The sequence below is a fragment of the Puntigrus tetrazona genome, chromosome 25, assembly GCF_018831695.1.
Source record: "Puntigrus tetrazona isolate hp1 chromosome 25, ASM1883169v1, whole genome shotgun sequence".
NCBI classification, from domain to species: Eukaryota; Metazoa; Chordata; class Actinopteri; order Cypriniformes; family Cyprinidae; genus Puntigrus; species Puntigrus tetrazona.
This window is the reverse complement of record NC_056723.1, coordinates 9,735,527-9,754,776: the sequence shown is the minus strand read 5'-3', so window position 1 is coordinate 9,754,776 and position 19,250 is coordinate 9,735,527. Positions and strand designations below refer to the sequence as shown.

At 36.6% G+C, this 19,250-nt stretch overlaps 1 protein-coding gene across 1 annotated transcript in view; it reads left to right on the top strand.

The window, feature by feature from the left end:
- The window catches only part of magi2b (membrane associated guanylate kinase, WW and PDZ domain containing 2b), a 77,545-nt gene that overhangs the window by 9,768 nt on the left and 48,527 nt on the right, over positions 1-19,250 (top strand). Inside the window, 1 exon segment of the mRNA XM_043228343.1 lies at positions 7,418-7,534. Within this exon segment, the coding sequence (XP_043084278.1) occupies positions 7,418-7,534 (117 nt within the window).

Genomic DNA, 19,250 nt, shown 5'->3' with positions numbered 1-19,250 from the left:
ATATTTGACATGACATCAACGCCTTTAAAATCTGGGCCTGATTTTATGCATCTAAGGCCAGTCATCGGAGCTTTGCTAGTTGAAGTGGTGAAATATTGCGTACCAGATAACCACACAAAAATCACTTAGATGTTTCATACAAATGGTTAGAGTTTAGTTTAAGTCTCTAAACCAAAAGTATGAGCAATAGCAATCACCACTGGTAATGCCATTTCCTTCTGAAAATTGCTTGGTTGCCGTAGTTTTAGTTTTTTTCTTTAACTACTTCAAGTTCCAGACCCAATTTCTCAGTGTTGCCGTTTTAGCAGTGGAAACCTTGAAGTGACGTGCAAAGATTCAGTTTCTATATTAAGAAGAAAGGCCAACCTGAACTCATCAGGATGTTTTGTGGAGTCAACAGAGAGGAAAGGGATCATTCATTTTCAAAAAGACTAATTCTGACTCATCAAAGTCTTTGCTGTTGGTAAGGTACAAACATCGTAGGCATTTCTTTTACTTGAGGACATAAATGAAATCTTTATCTTTGTACCTTTGTTCTGTCTGTCGTCAAATGCTGGTTTATTCATGGACGCCTTGTTGTTTAAATAACCAGTTGTGTTCTGGACCGCTTAACCTGAAGGTTGTTTGTTTGCCTTTGTCAAAAGAACACAACCTCGGATATTTTATTCATGTGATATTTTCAAGCCATGATAGATTACCTACGCTATCATTTAACTCTAAAAATGTACCGACCTTCGGGTCATCCAATACGTGGATGAGGTTATTTCTTGATCTGAACAGATTTAGAGAACTGTGGCATTTACTTGCTTACCAGTGGATCCTCTGCAGTGAATGGGTGCCGTCAGAACGAGAGTTCAAACAGCTGATAAAGACATCACAGTAATAAACACAAATCCAATTTATTCATTAATAATCTGCATGGTTTTACAAACAAATTCATCATTGCATATTTCTCTAATTGTTAATTTTTTTTTTCACTGCATGGAGAAAGTAATATTATGATTTTGACCATTTTGGTTTGATCTTATTGATTGTCTTATTGGTGGGTTTGTTTATCACAAACAACAACAACAACAAACCCGTGGACTGGAGTCAATTACTTGTGGATTATTGCGATGTTTTTATCAGCTGTTTGGACTTTCATTCTGACGGCACCCATTCACTGCAGAGGATCCATTAATGGTAAATTTCCTCAAATCTGTCGAACAAATGAACTAACAAACACATCTAGATCTTGGATAGAGACTGTTCTGAGACATTTTCATTTATGATTGAACCATTTCTTTAATGTAAATAGTTTTTTTTTCTTCAGACAAAATAATGTAGGATTTTTTTGGTCATAGGCCTTAACTACTACTACAATTATTTTTTTGTTCTAGCACTTTCTACACCTAAAATGCATTGCTATGTCTTAAAAATATAGCTTCCTTTGGGTTGTTACAGTTAGAGGTGTGAGTGCTTTTGTAACGTGAATCATCCTCACAGGACAAACAAAGTGAGTCAGACGGAGATCTTCAGAACCATAATTAGCTGTTTTCTCTTTTCTTCATTTAACAAAGGGAAGAGATTGATAGCTCCGGCTATGCGTTTTGGATTGACGCCTAGTTGTTAATGTGGATTGTTTGAGTCAAAAAGACAAAAGGGTGTCGTGCCTTATATATGAGTTGAAATGCAGGTGTCTGGGTCATTTTTCTTCTTTTTTGCTGATTGTAGGTTTACAAGTTGCGTTGTGCCAAAGAGGTTCATTGTGCTCCAATGTGCCTTGTGAACTCTTTTTATGGTTCTGTCTCTCAGGATGGATTGAGCCATTTAATTTGGCCTTTTTTTATCGGTATAGATTGCGTAGACAGCCAAATGAGGACCACGGCTTGCTTTACCAGGCTGCTAGAACAGTCCAGCTTTCTAAAATGAGCTGCAAGAAGCACAGTGATTGGATATCTGTGCCTTTTGAAGAAAGAAACAAAGAGCTGAGCAAGAAATGTTGTGTGTTGTTTGTGTCTACTCAAAGAAGATGCAGAATCTGACCCCTCGTAGGAGTTGGTGGTAGCGAATAGGAGATATTGATTGGCCGGCATCACACGTGGTTTTCCTCTCTGTGTCCAGAGCTTTATCACGGCTCTCCGCTTTAGTCAGTTTGAGCCGAAGGGCTCTAGCACCAAACAACTTTCCACGGGAGGAAAACTTTCAGGCGATCGATACGCTGCTCAGCTGTCCTCAGCGAGGGCAGTGGTGTCAGCTGTGATTATGCTGTCAAACGAAACTGCTGAAACTCATTGGAATGTTTTATTAACCTCCTCTCTAGTGAGAACAAATCAATATGGTGACATATTCCCACCTTATCAGAGAGTATTAAAGGTATTGTGTGTGGAAAACATCTCAGAGTGAAAAATAATGGTAATTGTGACTTTAAACCTTAATTGTGCCTTCGTTTCTTGGAATTGTGAAGAGTGTCTCTCAACACAATCTCACGAGTGAGACTTTGCTTCTCGTTATTCAGCGTTATATCTTTAAATGTGACATTATATTGCATCGAGCTTTAGCACGTCACAGTAAAATGACAACATTTGGACTTATCTCTTTATATTTACAATTATCTCATAACTGATGTTCTTGTAATTATGACTTCATGTGTCATAATGTGATTTTACATTTTTTCATGTTAATATACACAACTTAGTAGTAACTCTATCTCAGTATGTAACTTTTTATCTAGTTTCCCATAATTGTAAATCTCAGGGTGCCTGTCTCCCAGTGTGTCTATATCTTTATATTTTTTTGTAATATCTCCAAATGTGACTACATGACTACATCTTTCATTACTATAAGACTTTCTTTTGTATATCTCATATTATTTTATTATTGTGACTTTAAATTTCAAAATGTGACTCATAACGGAGTCTTTTATATCTCATTGCTACTCTCTCATAATTTTTTTAATCTTATGTAACTATGTGTCGAAATGCGACTATACCTTGCATTGTGAGTTATTACTCATAATTATTAGTTTTTTGTGAATTTCACAATGTGACTATATCTCACAATGTCGTCTTTTATATCTCATAATATGACAGTCTCATCATTTTTAAATAGCGACTTCATATATCTTGCATTGTCTTTCGTCTGTATATCTCATAATTATGACTTTGTTATTGCGACTTTGATTTTCAGAACGTAACGATACACAGTGTCATTTCTAAATACCTTGTTTATTTTTCTCTGAGGCAGAAACAAGCCTCCACGCGGACCTCTTTAGGTTATAAATCAACCCGATTACACAGGATCCCAGCGTCCCATGCAGAACTGTACTTCTCGGCCCTGTGCCTCTGTGTTTGTTTATGTACGTGCGTGTCTTTGAATTTATTGACTGTTTAATCAACAAGCATCTGTCATCACTTGTGGAGAACTGGCTGATAGATGACACGGAGAGGTGTCCTCCGGGATTGAGAGATAGTGAGAGCGTGAGAAAGAGAGAGTGTTTTTAACAGCTGTCCGACTCACTCTCACCCTCACGTCATGCCTTTGCCCATTGTGTCATCCGTCGTGCTGACAAATGAAGCGACCTCGTTCTCTCACGAGTCAAAGGTTTGTCCTCCTCCACAGAATCTCAGCTGTGACCTCAGACTCTCTCCTTGTATTATTGACTGAGTCACGAAGATGTAGTCTCAGCAGATATGCCTGTTTTTTTCGCGGGCCGAGCAACGCGATAAGTGATCTGAGATCAGTTGAAACGCCTCCTGTGCATTCCTCAACCGAATTTCAGCACTTAATAATTTTCTCCCCAGTCGTCGCGTGCAGATGTTTGGCATACCAGCTTGGATGATGTTGTTTTTCGTTCACCCACACAAAATATATTTCTGTGGGGTTATATCAAGGTCACTGTGCCTCATCGTAACTATGGGTTATTGTTACTCCTGTCTGCTGTATAATTTTCATCCTCATATTCCAAACATTCAGTATTTCAAGCTTCTTGATGTCCAGAATACATTAAAAACCCAAGCGCTTGCCTGTGAACACTGAAAGCAAATCTTTTGGACCAAAATGTTGATCTCAGTTTACCGTCGATATCCTCTAGTGTTTGAGATTGCGTTTAGCTTGTCGATCTGTCTTGCTGCCATAAACAAGGTAATATGTAAGGAAATTGTGGTTTCATTTAGTTCCCCATATCCCTTCCTAAAAACTGTGTGAAAGTTTGCAAATACATTTGTGTGTGTGTGTGTGTGTGTGTGTATTGATGCGTTTCTTTGTAACATGAATTGAAATCTTTTCAAGTAACCTTATTTTGTTGCACTACAGCCAAGCAGAACTATGAATAGCTATTTGGCGCTGCTTGTTGTTAGAAATTGTTGTAGAAAAAAATAAATAAAGAACAAACAAAAACATATTAAGGCCTTATTTTGCAAGACCTTATTCTACACCCTTAGTCCTACCCAATACCTTACTAACTATTAATAAGCAGCAAATTAAGAATTTATGGAGGACAAAAGGTGCAATTAATAGTTACCTATTCTAAAGTGTTACCCAGTAAGCAATATTATTTTATTATTTGAAATTATAAAAAATATAGGCTATTATTTTACTTCTTGTACATTTTAGAAATTGTAATTCATTCATTGCTTCTTTATGCTTCTAATGAACATTTTTGTTTAAATGATTATTATTATGATTAATAATTAGAAATGTAATTATTGTTCAATATATTATCCAAATTGTTTTATTCGATATTGTATTTATGTTTATTTAAAGCATCTTAGCGTTTTAGTTTAGATTTGAGGACCTCACTAAACATTTATACTATAAATATATAATGAATAATACAATTGTCATTAAAGCCATGTGTTTGCTTGCAGGAAAAGTTATAAATAACCAGTTTTAGAGAAACGCAATTGTTAGCACACAAGCATAACAGTAATTTTTTAACAGCCTATTAATTTCCAGCTGGACTTGGCCCAGTCATTGTGCTCTCTGAGAGCGACCTACTACTTGCCGTCTTCACTCTCGACACTGATGTGTTCACAAGGTCAACAAGTTCACACGATGCCAACTAGCAGGAAGCATCTGGTGTGAACAAGCTGGCCTTTTTGGTGGTGTGTCCAAAAGCATCTGTATCACACACACTCACCCGCGTCCGTTGCAGTACCGTTGTTTGCAGTCAGGGGGTGATATGAGACTTCACTAACCAGACAGCAAACGAGAATACAGGCTTCATTGTGATAGGCTCTCGGCTGGCAGAACCTTTTTTCCCTCTCTCTGTTGTCTCCTGACTGTCGACGACTCCGTCTCTTCTTCTCCTCCTCCTCCTCCTCCTCCTCCTCCTCCTCCCGCGTTCCTTCTCTCCTCTGGATTAAATTAGCTGCAGAACGGGAGACTCCATCACTGCTGCATTTATTGATGTATAAAGGACTAGTTTAAAAATAGGATTGAAAGCATAAAGCGGAATAGCTACAAGGATTTTGGAAGGGGTGAGTAGATCCAAGCCTGTGACCGAGGAGCGCATCATCTGGACCACTGGAATTACAATTGGGATACAGTAGTTTTATTGGAAAGAGGGGGAGGAGAGAGCCATTATAATTATGGATGATGACAAGTGAGATATTTATATAGGATTCCCGACCAAAGAAGTCTACTTGTGAGATGTTTCCTTTTGTCATTTCCTTGGAATGGTGTGACGGTATTCTGAAGTGTCCTTTCCGCCGCAACAGCTGTGCAAGCTTGATTGTTGCATTTTTTTTACTTGAGCGTCGTTTTCCATTCACGGTGTCATGCAGAGGTTTGACATTAAAACATTTCGACAATGGTGATTCTTCTAGGTTTACGAGAAAAAGATTACGGTGATGTTAGAAAAGAAAACTGGTTTAGTCACCTTCCATGAAAGGATTTTTGGAGTACCAGGTTTTTGCCTTTGTTAACCGGTGACAATGAGATGTAATGTATTCTGAACTAGTAAAATGGTGTGCAGGTTTATACCAGATGCTTTTATTCTCAGAGGATCTTCTCACACACTGTGCTGGATTTTTGAATTTCCAAGCAGTGTGTCCATGCTCAGCTGTGCCGAATGGTCAAGGTTATGATTGGAGAAGGGGAAAAAAAAATGTAGAGCTGCTTAGCTCTCTTGAGGCAGAGTAGTGCGAGATGATTTGTCATTTTTCTGTCCTTTGTTCACCTTAGAGAAAAGGTAGAAAGCACAAGCTACCTTTTATTTTCAGCATTTGTCTTGGCGTCTCTCAGGGACGTTTGCTCAAGATGTTGTTAGGGAACCTTTGGAAGACTATCTGTCTGATAAATATAAGCCAGACAACACAGTCTGTTGAAAGCATCAGTGAAGGGAATCTTTAGGGAATCGCATTGTATTTAAAAATACAGTTATTCGCATTTAATTGAAACCAGCTCTGAATATCACCTGCATGAATGTGACAACTTAGAGCTTTTGAAAAGCTTATTCAGACTCAACAAATTGAACATGCTAATGCTAAGTCGCACATTCTCTATAAGGGATTTCATGAAGTGCTGGAGAGGCTTGAAAGCATATATAATTTGTAAGGACCTAGGAGTGAACCTTGTGGAACTCCACTTATTCAAACATATTGTTATGCATTTAAACCAACAACTTTGTCTAGACACATTAAAAAAATTACAAACTTGGAGTTACAGTGGAGTTACAGTGGAGGCCAAAATGATTAGAAGGCTAGCCTTTTTTGCCAGCCAAAAAAATCATTTTAAGTTCATTTTATCCTTTGCTATATTGTGTCAGCAGAATAATATCAGTTTACATTTCCGAACATTTATTTTGCCATGAATTAATTAATAATCCAGTGAGATTGCAAAAAGAGTCTGACAACAGTCAGTGCTCCACACGGAGATCTGACCTCATCATCATCCAGTCAGTCTGGAATGACATGAAGAAACAGAACAAACTGAGACAGACTCAATTCAGAAGAAATGTGGCAAAGTCTCCAAGATGCTTCAAGAAAGCTACCTTCAAAGCTTTCTGAAAAACTGTGCAAGTGCACCTAGAGCAAAAGCTGCTTAAATGCAAAGGATGGTTACACCAAATGTTGATTTTAATTTAGTTAAAAGACGTTAATTGATAAAGAAAATGTATTTATGACATTATTTGTGACAGCATTGTCATTCTACAGCATTTTACACAAGGGCCTTAAACCTTTAACAGTACTGTGTACAACTTGTGTACAGAATATATAAATGTTGATTTTTTTTGTTATTTATTGTGCTATTATTATATGCTACCTTACCATGCTCTACAAGGCTGTACACCTTGTCAGCAGCTGACAAAATGTAATAAGGGGGAGCTACACATTTCAGCTTTATTAAAAAAATGTATGGATGGATGGATAGATGTCTCAGGTTACCAGTTAACTTACTTTGCTTTGTGTTTTCTTTTAATTTACGTTTTTTTCAGGCGGTGTTGTGGATAAGGATCTCCGACATTATCTCAACCTACGGTTCCAGAAGGGTTCAGTGGACCACGAGCTTCAACAAATAATACGCGACAACCTCTACCTCCGGACTGTGCCGTGTAAGTAACCTCTACATATACATTCAAATAGCTTGGGTTTCTTAGCATCAGCCTTTTTCATATAAATAAGTATGGTGATGAGGACGTTCAAGAGGAAGCTACAAAATGAGGGACCTGTTCTTACCAGGTGTGATGTAGTAACGCCAAGCTTTATGCAACAACCCTGAAAAACTTTTTCATCTGACCACAACAATCAGCAAGTGGTAGAGCATTTTGCACAGTAACTCCACCCACTGTGAAATCTCATTGGTTCAGAATTCTGCTCCTCATGACTATCATCTCTGCAGTTTTACATTTATTGTGGACAGACAAATTGCTTATTGCATTGTGCCTAGTTACTGTAGGACAAAGGAAGTGTCCATTGTTTGTTGTACTATTTTAGTATTTTTGGTAGTATTTATATAAGAAAACCTTCTCTTGGTCTGGTTATATTTATTAATGGAACTTTTATTTGTTAATCAATCAATCAATCACGTTTATTTATATAGCACTTTAACAATATAGATTGCATCAAAGCACTGATCAGTATCAAATAGGAGAATAGAGTGATAGGGGATGTATAACGATAATGATGAGGTTTGAACAATTTGTTATTAAATGCAGAGGTGGTCTCTGTACTCAAATCGATGATAATCGCTAGAAATGAAGTGACCCAACTAAGCAAGCCAGAGTCAACAGCGGCAAAGAACCAAAACCCCATCCATACAGAATGGAGGAAAAAAAACACTTGGAGGAAATCAAGCTCAGTTGGGGGCCAGTTCTCCTCTGGCCGGACGCCCAGCACTTAATTTCCAGCTAAATTTTAAATGCTGCTATGTCACATTGTGTAAAGGACTTATAGTGTCTGTGTGTGTGTGTGTGTGTGTGTGTGTGTCTCCGCGACTGGTTCTGGTGATCTGGTCTCCCATGAACGTCATCTCTGGGTGCTGATCTTGATACAAACTGAGAAACAGAATAAGAAAGAAACAGATTAATAGTGTAGTTAGATTCTTTTTACATTGTGTTTTATGAGGAGTGTGCCCGGTTTCGGCTGATCTAATTATTGCAGCCTAACAATTCTTTAACGGATTTGAATAATAGAAGAGTATTAGTGTGTTACGTGTAGGCTAGGTTAAAAAGATTTCATTTAAATTAAAACTGACGGAGTGTGTCTGCTTCCCAAACAGTGTTAGGGACATTGCTGCAGAGTTTGGGGGCTATATAGTAAAAGGATCTGCCGCCTGCAGTCGATTTTGATATTCTAGGTATTATCAAACTGGCAGAGTTTTGAGAACAGAGGACTTGGATGACTATAATACGATAAGAGCTCTCTCACGTATAGAGGAGCTAAACAATTCAGGGCTTTATAAGTAATTAACAAGATTTTAAAATCTATCTGATGTTTGATAGAGAGCCAGTGCAGTGTTGACAGAGCCAGGCTAATATGGTCATACTTCCTAGTTCTAGTAAGGACTCTAGCTCCTGCGTTTTAGACCAGATGAAGTTTATCAAGCATGCAGAACATCCACTCAATACAATCCACTCATTACAATAGTCTAACCTCGCGGTCATAAACGCATGAATTAGCATTTCTGCATTTAACGTTGAGAGCATAGGTTGTAATTTGTATATATTTTTGAGATGAGAAATACGGTTTTACAGATGCTAGAAACATGACTTTCAAAGGAAAGATTGCTGTCAATCAACACATTTTGGAGAGTGAGGAGATCTGCAAGGGAAGGTAGTTACATCTAAAATGAGGCAACCTGTAATATTGGGGTTGTTATTGTTGTGTGGGGGGTTATGGGAGAAACACGGAGACAAACCCTCCCTGATATGTCTGGGTACCATCTCAATGTATGATGCAACCAGATAGAAAGAACTGATATGGCTTATTTTGGTTTAAAGCACTATGAATGGGTTTTTCACTCAGTCAGATGTAATGGGGAAAAATGATAATTTTGCCCAAAGTGTCAGCCTCCAGTTAAAGGTAAATGACAGGAATGTTAGCAGTGTTTCGAAATCACATGCAATAAATTTCGTACCTCAGTTTGTAAAAACAAACATAAATGTGATGACAGTAATGCACATGAGACCTCTGTGGAGGAAATGTACAGTGCTTACAAATGAGTCAACACAACAAACATAACTTCATATTTATCATATTTAACCCTGATTATTTCTCTAAAGTCTCTTATTAGGCCCCGCATTTCGACTAGGTTGATGCTATCAGTCCCACATGTTTAACAACTGCAACATACAAGGTTGTGGTGCAATTTTTCAGGCTAGCTAGGTAGCGGTTGCTAATGTTAGCTAGCTGCCTAGTCAGCTACCTACTTCATGTTAGTGATTTTGGCTTGTTTTATATATCTTTATATATCTTTTTTAAGATTCATATGAAGGAATTGAATAAGAAACATGTTTTACCACAACCTTACCACTGCTCTTACAAAAATGAAATGTTAATGAGCAGCAGATTAGTAGTTTATTATGGCAAAAATCATAGTTATTGGTTTGTTAATAGCGAGACTTGGACTTTTAAAATAACATGTGACCAATTTAAGTTTGGTTTTACTACAAATAAGACCAGAAAACCATGGTTGCTAAAGTTAAACCATGGTAACCATAAATTAACCATGGTTTTCTAACATTAATCACATTTTAACTATTGTATCTGTAGTAAAACTTTGTTTAAAAAAGCATTGTTGATCATTAAATTTTTGTAAGCTCACAGTTTAAACCCGATACGGCAACCTTATCATGGCAGGAAGCGTGTATGACTGCTGTATGACGTGTATGACGGCCCTAATAGCGCTGTATGACTGCTGTATCCTAGTATATGATAGCTGTTTTAAATATTTTTAGATTTAACATGTCAGTTTTTCAGTTTGTTTGAAAGTATATTATTTCAGTTATTGGTGCTTCTGGGCTAAATCACCAGATAGTTATGAAATAGCCTCTGACAAGTACAGAGAGTCTTTCTCTTGCCCCCAGTCACACATAAACAATAATATAATGTATCTGTGATCTCACAGGCTGGCGATACAATGATATGAAAAATGACCATATCGCCCAATCCTATTTTGAGCCATATGATGATGATAATAATAATAACTTTACAGTATTTATTGACATTTGTTGTAAAAATACAACTACTAATCTATGTTAGCATAGCTTAAATAATATTAATATATACATCTTTAGATTTCAATAATTTAGTACTAAATGTTGAAAGTAAGATTAAGTGCTATTATATCAGTTCTGTCAAATGATAAATCGTATCCAAAATAAAAGTTTTTGTTAACATAATATACATGTGTATTAGATATAAATGCACACATACAGCATATATTTAAAAAAAATATTTACATGTATTTGCAACTATATATTTATAAAAAAAAACAGATATTATAACACATATAAATCGCGCACATTTATGGATATTTGTATATTAAAAATATACACAGTATGCATAGATCATGTAGTAATTTTATGTAAACAATTAATCGTGATTAATCATTTGACAGCACTAATATATTGATGTCTCTGTGTGTGTATATATATATATATATATATATATATATATATATATATATATATATATATATATAGATAGATAGATAGATAGATAGATAGATAGATGTACAAAATATATGTTGACTTTAGTATACTGTATATACAGATCTTTTTCCCTCAAAACAAAAACAACTGGTTACAGCGATGCTTGGGTCAACTCTGTATGTATACTCTCCTCGCCTGTTCACTCGTTCTTCCTTTCCTTTCCTCTCTCTCTCGCTCCCTCTCTTCCTCAGCCTAGGGTTTCCAAGGCAACCACCATTTCCTCTCCAGGCTTGCCTGCTGATGTTTCCCCCTCCCCCTCCATAGTGGTGCACAAACACATCACAATCACCAACCGGCTGGATGAAATGATGCCTTTGATTTATGCCTGTGCAGCGCAGTCATGAGCGTGTATTTCTGGAGCTATTTCTCCCATACTGAGAGTCATTAGTGTAACCGAACAGCTTGCTATGAGATGTTTCGGAGGCTGGATTGAAAGAGACAAGACAAGACAAAGCGATGTTAAGCTGTTCATTTGTCTCGTGAATGTTAAAGCAGAGGAGGAGAGCTAGAACATGACCTAGGTAACTGAATGTGATCGCGTTGCTTTATTAAAAACATGCCAGATAGAGTTTGATTATAGTTTAACAGTCCCACAGGGAAGAAGAGAGCGATGGGTGCTGTCGGGACATTATTACACTACATGGTGCTTTCCAATTGGTATAGATTTCTGTTCTCCTCCATTTCGGGGCAGAAAATGGTTCTTCATGGTTAGTTTTCCAGCTCTTTGAAAATCATTTGTTCTGAGTTTTATTTACTGACCTTAATTTTTCAATCTACACAATGTCTTGCCATTGAACCGGATGTGCCAATGCCTGATTTTGGGATGCAGTGATGCATCAGTTTGGGCTTGTGTAGCTTGGAGCTTTTGTGTTCGCATTCAGAATCACATCCCGCTGGTCATCATCGTCACATGAGGTGTAACTACAGGCCGTTCGATATGCGATGTGTAACTTCACTCTCGGCTGGAGCGCACTGCACTGACAGGGCTCATTTCACAAGTCTCTGCACTGTCACTAGTTGTTACAGACACACGCACACACACACACACACACACACACACACACGCACACACACACACTCGCTGTAATTTCATAACTGGGTTTATGGAACAGTCTTCATCGTTTACTATTCATGGAAAGTGTGCTTGTCTGTGTGAAATTGTGTCGGCTTTCGTGTTTTTTAATTTAGAAGTTTAGATTTGTTCTTAAGCTGTTAGACACTTTGCATAGTAAAATTATCTTGAGACTGCAGATTAATCGCAGTTTTGCTCAAAAGCTGCTATAGATAGGGAAACTTTGTGTTTGTATATATTTACACACACACACACACACACAAATACACACATACGGTTTACATATATGTACTGTATATAAATATGCTTTTACTATAACTACAGCAATTTAAATATATACAGTTTTCAATTTCTATATTTTATTGTGTGTTTTTATATATATATATATATTTATGCATATGTATATATTTATGCATATGTATTTGCATACACACAGTTCATGTATATTTTATATATGTGTGTGTTTATATAAAAAGTATTAAAAGTTATAAAAATTATATCAACTATAATTATAATGATTAATTATAATAACATTGAATTAATTATTTCAAGTTGTTGACGGTTTCTTTGAAATATTATAATACACATACACAAACACATACATATATAGCTTTTAATTCATACTACAGTTATGCATAAAAAATGTATTTATTATCTAAATACTTATAAATACTTGTTGTGTCAGTATTACATGCATATATCTGCGTCATCAATGTTAACCAACAAAAGATGTTAAATATATACTTAAGTAAACCTATAAAATAGGTTATGTCATATAAAATATAAAATATGTCAGTGCCTTTGTTTTGTCTTAAGATGGTCACCAGTAATGTCTTTTCTTATGCATGTTTAAATGTCCTAGTTAAACTATGGCCTAATCCTGGCTTAGGCTAAGCCCTGTCTATGAAAGTATAAATCTTTAAGACTAAATCAAAAATGCCTGCCAAAATTAACACAGACCGCGATAAAGTCATGTGACAGCGGCGTATTTTGTTTGCAAATGCTATTTTTAAGAAACGGTAGCATCTACACTGTAAACTACACGCTATTTTGTAAATTGTTTTCCCAACACTCTCTTTTCCCTCTCTAATTTATGCCCTTTCAGATGAATCAAAATACATATCCATTTTAAGTACCAGTAAAATTGAAAACCCTTTTATTTGAGCTCAAGGGACTGCCGGTTTCATTTCTCACAACACCACTTCACTTGTAATTTCACACGACATATGACAATAGGCAACGAGCCCCCTCTCCTCGCTCCGATTCTCTCGTTTTTCACTGTTTCTCTTCCGCATCAGCTGTTATTTCCACCAACCAAACAGTGACGGTGCAAAATCATGCTTCAGTCTCACTTGAGGCTGTGGCACTGTCGGATCACGTCCGTCACTTTGATGAGCGGACGACAGAACGCATCACGAAAGGGCCTGTCCTTCCGCGGGGCAGTTGGAGCCCTGTATTGTACAATTAGGCTTTCATATTCGTTCTCTAACCCCCTCTACGTATCTTCTACATCCAGCCAAATGCAATTGTCGCGTCCCGCTGGTAGCGCGCGCCTACTGCTTAGCGAAACCCTATTAGTATCTGTCAGCCATCAACCACTGATATATAATCATTTTAGACAGTTAGCTGTTTGTGAGGTGCATCGACGGAAGACGAGCAGACATTTGTGTGACTGTAACAGAGGACACAAGTTATTTTGACGGGTTTAGAGCTGGTGAGAAGATAATCTATTTCCTGTACATGGCACTAAGGCTTTTTTACATGCGTCGTGGCTTTGTTTTCCAGTGCGGTGAACTTCGTAGGTGGACTGTTTTAGCGCAAAGCTTAAAGTTCAGCTTCCGACTTTGGCTCTGTTTGCACTGACCTTTTCTTAAAGCGTATTCTGTGTAATTCATTGCATGTGGTTTAAGCACGGTATGATGATTGCAACCAAAATAGCCTTTTTAGGACCACCATCATACTTCTAATTTTATTTTTTACCAGTTTCTAGAGCCTATTTTGTGTGTGTAGGCCCTGTGTGTGTGCATATATATATATATATATATATATATATATATATATATATATATATATATATATATATATATACATATATATTATATAGTACATCTGAGGTCCAAGTCAAGTCTAAAGGCCTGTTTACAGCAAGCACGATAACTATAAAGATAACGATAAAGATATAGTTCTAAAAATCGCTCTCAGTATTAAAGAATAGCAGAGTCCACACCACTATATACGCACGACTATAACGATAAAGGCAAAAAGAAACGATATCGCTGGAATTACTTCTAGAACCATTTTTTCCATCTGATTAACGATACAAACATTGACAGCCAATCAGAATCCTTCCTGCTAGCACAAAGGCGCAACTATGTCACTTAATTACGTTACAATTTGAAAGCTAGAAAAACTATTGTTACAAAATCCCATCGATCTGCTTCAGAGGGCGACAACCCCTCAAAGGCGTATATGTTAGTTTTATGATGGATATATGCGATTTGTGGAGCTTGAAATGATGGCCACTATCCACCCGCATTGCCCAGCTTGGAAGAGCCAGGATGCATTTAAAAGAAAGTCGTGTACACATAGCATGCTTGGAAGTAAAATATGCTGTAATTTTAATTTCTGGGTGAACTATTCCTTTAAGTGCACATACCAAGTCCTAGACACGATTTTCCATCTCTAATCATTTGAAAGATGTGATTTATCAAAACAAGCAATATAGAAAACTGTTTCCAATGAAGTGGTGTTAAAACAATGCTGTTTTTGTTTGGTACAAATGCATTCTGGACTGAAAGACACGTTAGACCTATATATATACGTTGTATATTATATATTATATATAATGTTTGTATCATGCATCGATGATAGTCAGAGATATGCCTGTGGCTGAGAGAGCGCTTTCTTGTGGACGACTATTATTATTATTACTATTAATATTATTAGGCTAATAATAATATTGAATGAATATTAGGTCTTATCTGTTGCGAAATATTTATTTTTACGCATTTTCACAGCGTTGTGCTTTATTATAGCCAATCACACACGGTTATGCTAAGCGTTCAGATGAGCCCTCGCTGAAACAGTGGAGTTCTGTGCTTCAGCGCGTGCTAAATGAATCGCAAATTCTCATAATAAACAACAAAGCGCAAATGTCTATGCAATGTAACTATGAAATATTTATTCATCACACAGTGTAGACACACTGATTATAAGGAGAGTGCATAAAGACTGAGCTTGTGATGATGATGTTTGGAAAAGTATCGTTCTTTGCTTGTTCTCATTTATTTTTAAATAACTGAGGAAATGTAAGCATTATAATTAGCAACTTACAATGTTTTATTAATTTATCATGTTAAATACAAATTCAGTCATGTTAAAAAAAACATTTTAGCCTCATGCTGGAGTTGCACTTTCTGGCAGTGGAGCTAAATAATAAAATGAATTAGCGTGATAATATTATTTATGGGCGATCTCACAAGCTGACGATACGAAAATTGAGTGTATCACCCAACACTACATTACTTTAGTTGGCTGTAGGGTTGTTGCGGGGCTCCTCCTGATAAACAATGTATGAACGTCTCGCTTTGAAAAACGGTTTGGCATCACGTATTCAGTCTTTACAGGAATGAATCTTTAAACAAATCATCACAGCTCACGTAAAGCGAACTTTTGATCGCCGTGCCTGAAAGGTGTTGACACTTTGAGAGCGTCTGTTCTTCTGCATGCTGCGGGTGTTCACCGCCGGCCTGTCGGGGAGCAAAATACGGGGCCGTAGATCCAACTGAGAGACACTCGAGACTGAACATTGACATCTTTAGGACGCAGAGACAGACCTGTGGTGTAATTGGCAACGGGAACGAAATGGACAATTTCAAGCTGCATTATGAACAGATTTTTTTTTTTTAAGCCAAATTTTAATTGGTGAAGTGGAGATGATATTGAGATCACTGCTACACCTGAAGGCACAGTTTCATGTGCTTGCACACACAGTTAATTGTGCAGACAACTGTAAGCACGTATTCGCACCACACCAGCGACTGGAGCGGTGAGGTGTGCTTTATCTGGGTTTTTTTTGTTTTTTTTTCCTTCAAAGCCTCATAATATGAACAAACAGGATGTCTGACTCATCCGTTCCTGAATCATTTCTCCATTTTTACTGTCTGAATAGTTTTAAATCATCTTTAAACCGTCAGCTGGCTTCATTTAGACCGATTTTGCTCTCGCGCATAAGTGGACGTTTCTTGTGAATGTCAAAGATGAGTGCTGTGAAAGAAAATCAACCGATCGATTCGTTTTTTGGTTTTTTTTTTTTTTTTTTTATGCGAGACCAAAATGGTAGATTGTAGATCTGCTTACACTTCCCAAAAGCTTTTGTTTGGTTCTTCTTTGCTTAATAAACCAAACCACACAAAGCTGTGGCACTCTTTAAGCTTCGTGAATCAAGATCATTGATTAGATTTTTTAAAAACATTGTTTTGTTGAGATGTTCGCAGAGAAAAGGAAGTATTTGTATGGCTTTTTGTAGCAGAGGAGACTGGAGTGAGTGTGGGATTAAACAACATATGGCCTGGAGCTAAATCAAATATCCCGTTCTTAGTTAAAATGTATTATCATAAATGTAACAAAATAAATGTGCATGTATATTATGCACATAAAAAGTGTATTATTTTATTCAAAATATATATTAATTAGAACATGTATGTATTTATCAAACTTATTTACGGTAATACACCTTTACGTTTTATAAAAAAAAAAAAACATAATTAGATGAATGGACTATAAGAAGAATAGAAGTCCATTTAAATAGATTTGTCATAAAAATAGTGAAAATGACATTTGCGTTTGTGTTTGCATTTTGAAAATGACGTATTAATCCTTATAAATTTAAAACAGTTTGTTTAATTTAGGTTTAAAAAAAGTTAAATAATAACAATAATTATCCAAATAATAGACATTTGTTTTCTGCTTTACTTATTTGGCATAATAACTTTATAAAAAACGTATTACATAAATATTTAACTGTATATTAGACATATTTCAAACTATAATAGAATACAGATCAATATTATATTAGATACGAATGTATTCATTTAAAAAAAAAAAAATTATTAAACCCATTCCAGCTCATGAGGAACATCTATAGCAGCACATGGGAGATCTTGTTGGTATGTCATATTGATTATTTTGTGTGTTCCTGAGTTTATTTAATGTGCTCTACTAAAAAATGGATGACGGAGCATCATAAGCCTTCTCTGCGTCGGCTGCTTGTTTCCTCGGATGGGCTTTGATGTGCTCACAGACTCCAGCTGTTTGAGTGACAGTCTTGTTCACGCTTATAATCCTGGAAGAGCAATTGTAGCAATCTGAGTATCATTACTGCGTGATGTCCTTTGATGTTTGAGGGAGCTGACCAGTCAAATAACTCCTAATTCTTCACTGTACACATCGCAAAATAAAGACGGAAGACATTGTGCTGAACTATGAAAAAATGCTGAAGTAGAAGATAAAACTGTGAAATAAAACGTGTCGGAAATGCACCATTAACGTTTTAACAGTTTGTTAACAGTATTGGTTTTAATGAAGCAATTTGCAAACCAGCTGTTTTGATAAATTATTTACTGAGTTAGGCAGTTTATATTTGTATTTGTGTTGAGTTTATGTAGGATAGGGTGTGCCACTTAAAATAAATAACTATATTTTAAAACATGAATTAAGCATTTGTAATGATAAAATGATTTATTTAATTACATTCAATTAGCAAAAATGTTAAAAAAAATCTGTCTTGCAAATGAATAGACGTAAAGCAGTTTGGTTTTAAAATGGGATTTTAAAAATGTTCATGATTTTACAAATAATTTGATTGTCACTTGTCATCAATTATCTGTTTTCTTATTGTTATTTCATTTTGTTTTAAAGCATGAATTAGTTAACAAATAAAACATGAATTAAAGTTTTAAATGTCTGCTATATAAATAAATAGTTATGTAAATGTAAGAAAGTTTTGTATTCTTATATCAAACTACATTTTCCACAAATAGTTCATGTATAGTTTAAATTAAACATTTAATTAAATGTCTATTAATAAACCATTTTAAAATAAAACAGCTGTGCAATATAAATTAAATGATTTTAAAAATAATACAATTATAACAGTTTTAGAAATGTATTTTATATGTGTAATTAAATTATTAATTCATGTTTTATTGCTCTATTTACGACATACGTCTATAAATGTATAAATCTATATGTTTGAATTATTAAATGGATTTGAAAAGAGATACTCAATACGGAGACCCGGTCGGCTGTAGCTACACTAAACAGGTTTATCGGAAACCCTCCCACTGCTCCTCTGGAGTTTGCTGGATTTTCTTTCGAGAAAAAAACCCCCCTGTTTGCCCACTTTGAGATCTCCCCCAGTTTGCAGAGATTCCAGCTTCCGGCGAAAGTCGATTACATAACATCCGTGCTGTTTACAGATGACTCACGGTAGAGACACTGAGAGCGTTTGGAGCTGTCGTCACAGCTTCACTTCATGCATACACGGCAAATCAGGGCAATGAAGCCACATTGTGATGCCACATCCTGAATATGGAGAAAGAGCGATGTCGGAAGCCTAAGCGAGCGCTCTTCAAGGCGAACCCGCTGCGGCCGGGTCGGAGGGAGCTTGTCAGGGCCGAAGCAGCTTATGGCTGTGCTGGGTGACAGAATGAAAGTCTTAAATGGCCTTTCAGTCCAGCAGGGGCTCTGTCTCCCTCCCCGGACGTCACCCTGATGTATGAGTCTCCTCATGCTCCGTGGCAGCCAGGCACTGCACTCAGTTAGTGATGGGACTCTGTGATAGAGCCAATAGACACTGGTGCTGGATCTGCTCAGCCGAGGCATAAATCAAAAGAAAGGCATCGAGGTTTGGGATTATTTACGCCTCTTTTTTTGGGAACGTATACGAGATGGAGACTATAAATTCTCGTTTTGGACGAGAGGTGAATAAAAGGAGAAATGAAATAGGTTTTGAAGAATCTGAGGGGTTTTCGTGTGTTCTGG